Genomic DNA, 646 nt, shown 5'->3' with positions numbered 1-646 from the left:
GTTAGCACGGCACGACATGGCACGCATGGCACGGTCCCGCCGGTGGCACCCAGCTGGGGCAAGCCTACCTCTCGCTGTGGGTCATCTGGGGTGTGCTGGTAGGTCCAGAGGACATGGGCTTGCAGGGATTTGGGGATGCACTCCAGGAAGGCGGTGCTGCCCTCCACCCCGTAGAGCTGCTTCTGGGGTACGCTGCCCCGCCGCGGGTCTGGGGACACACACACACACACACGACCTGGCCGTCACCCCACCGCCTGAGCAGGGCTGACCCCCAACCCCCGGTGATGTCCCAGCTCACCTTCGGAGCAGAGCAGGTTGGGGTCACCGTTGCGGACGTCCTGCCGGCGAAAACGCCTGCGGGGAGGTGGCGGAGGAGCAGGGGCTGCGGCAGCAGGGCTTGTGCCCCTCACCCTGCCCTCGGGGCGGGCTGGCCGCCCCAGCACCGTGCCATGGCACCTCACCTACCTCTTGGTGTTGGGCACGTAGCGGGTGCAGGCGGTGCCATCCCAGGCACAATATGGGTCCCGGGCCAGGCAGCACTCGGCGCAGGCTTTGCCGTAGGCACCGCAGCGGTGCAGGGGCAGCTGGGCCAGCGCCGTGGTCGAGCCAGCGTAGAGCTGTTGCTGTGGAGGGGGGGGGGGGGGGG

The 646-nt window shown here is 69.7% G+C and overlaps 1 protein-coding gene across 1 annotated transcript in view; it reads right to left on the bottom strand.

Moving 5' to 3' along the window:
- The window catches only part of LOC104282964 (semaphorin-3B-like), a 3562-nt gene that overhangs the window by 1707 nt on the left and 1209 nt on the right, over nucleotides 1-646 (bottom strand). The window contains exons 3-5 of the mRNA XM_009881097.1: nucleotides 466-623; nucleotides 299-354; nucleotides 69-208 (exon numbers count right to left, since the gene is read on the bottom strand). Of these exons, the coding sequence (XP_009879399.1) occupies nucleotides 69-208; nucleotides 299-354; nucleotides 466-623 (354 nt within the window). The remainder of the gene's footprint in view (nucleotides 1-68; nucleotides 209-298; nucleotides 355-465; nucleotides 624-646) is intronic.

This window comes from Charadrius vociferus, unplaced genomic scaffold (assembly GCF_000708025.1).
Source record: "Charadrius vociferus isolate BGI_N301 unplaced genomic scaffold, ASM70802v2 scaffold223, whole genome shotgun sequence".
Classification (NCBI taxonomy): domain Eukaryota; kingdom Metazoa; phylum Chordata; class Aves; order Charadriiformes; family Charadriidae; genus Charadrius; species Charadrius vociferus.
The sequence above is the reverse complement of the archived record's forward strand: the minus strand, read 5'-3'. Positions and strand labels throughout refer to the sequence as shown.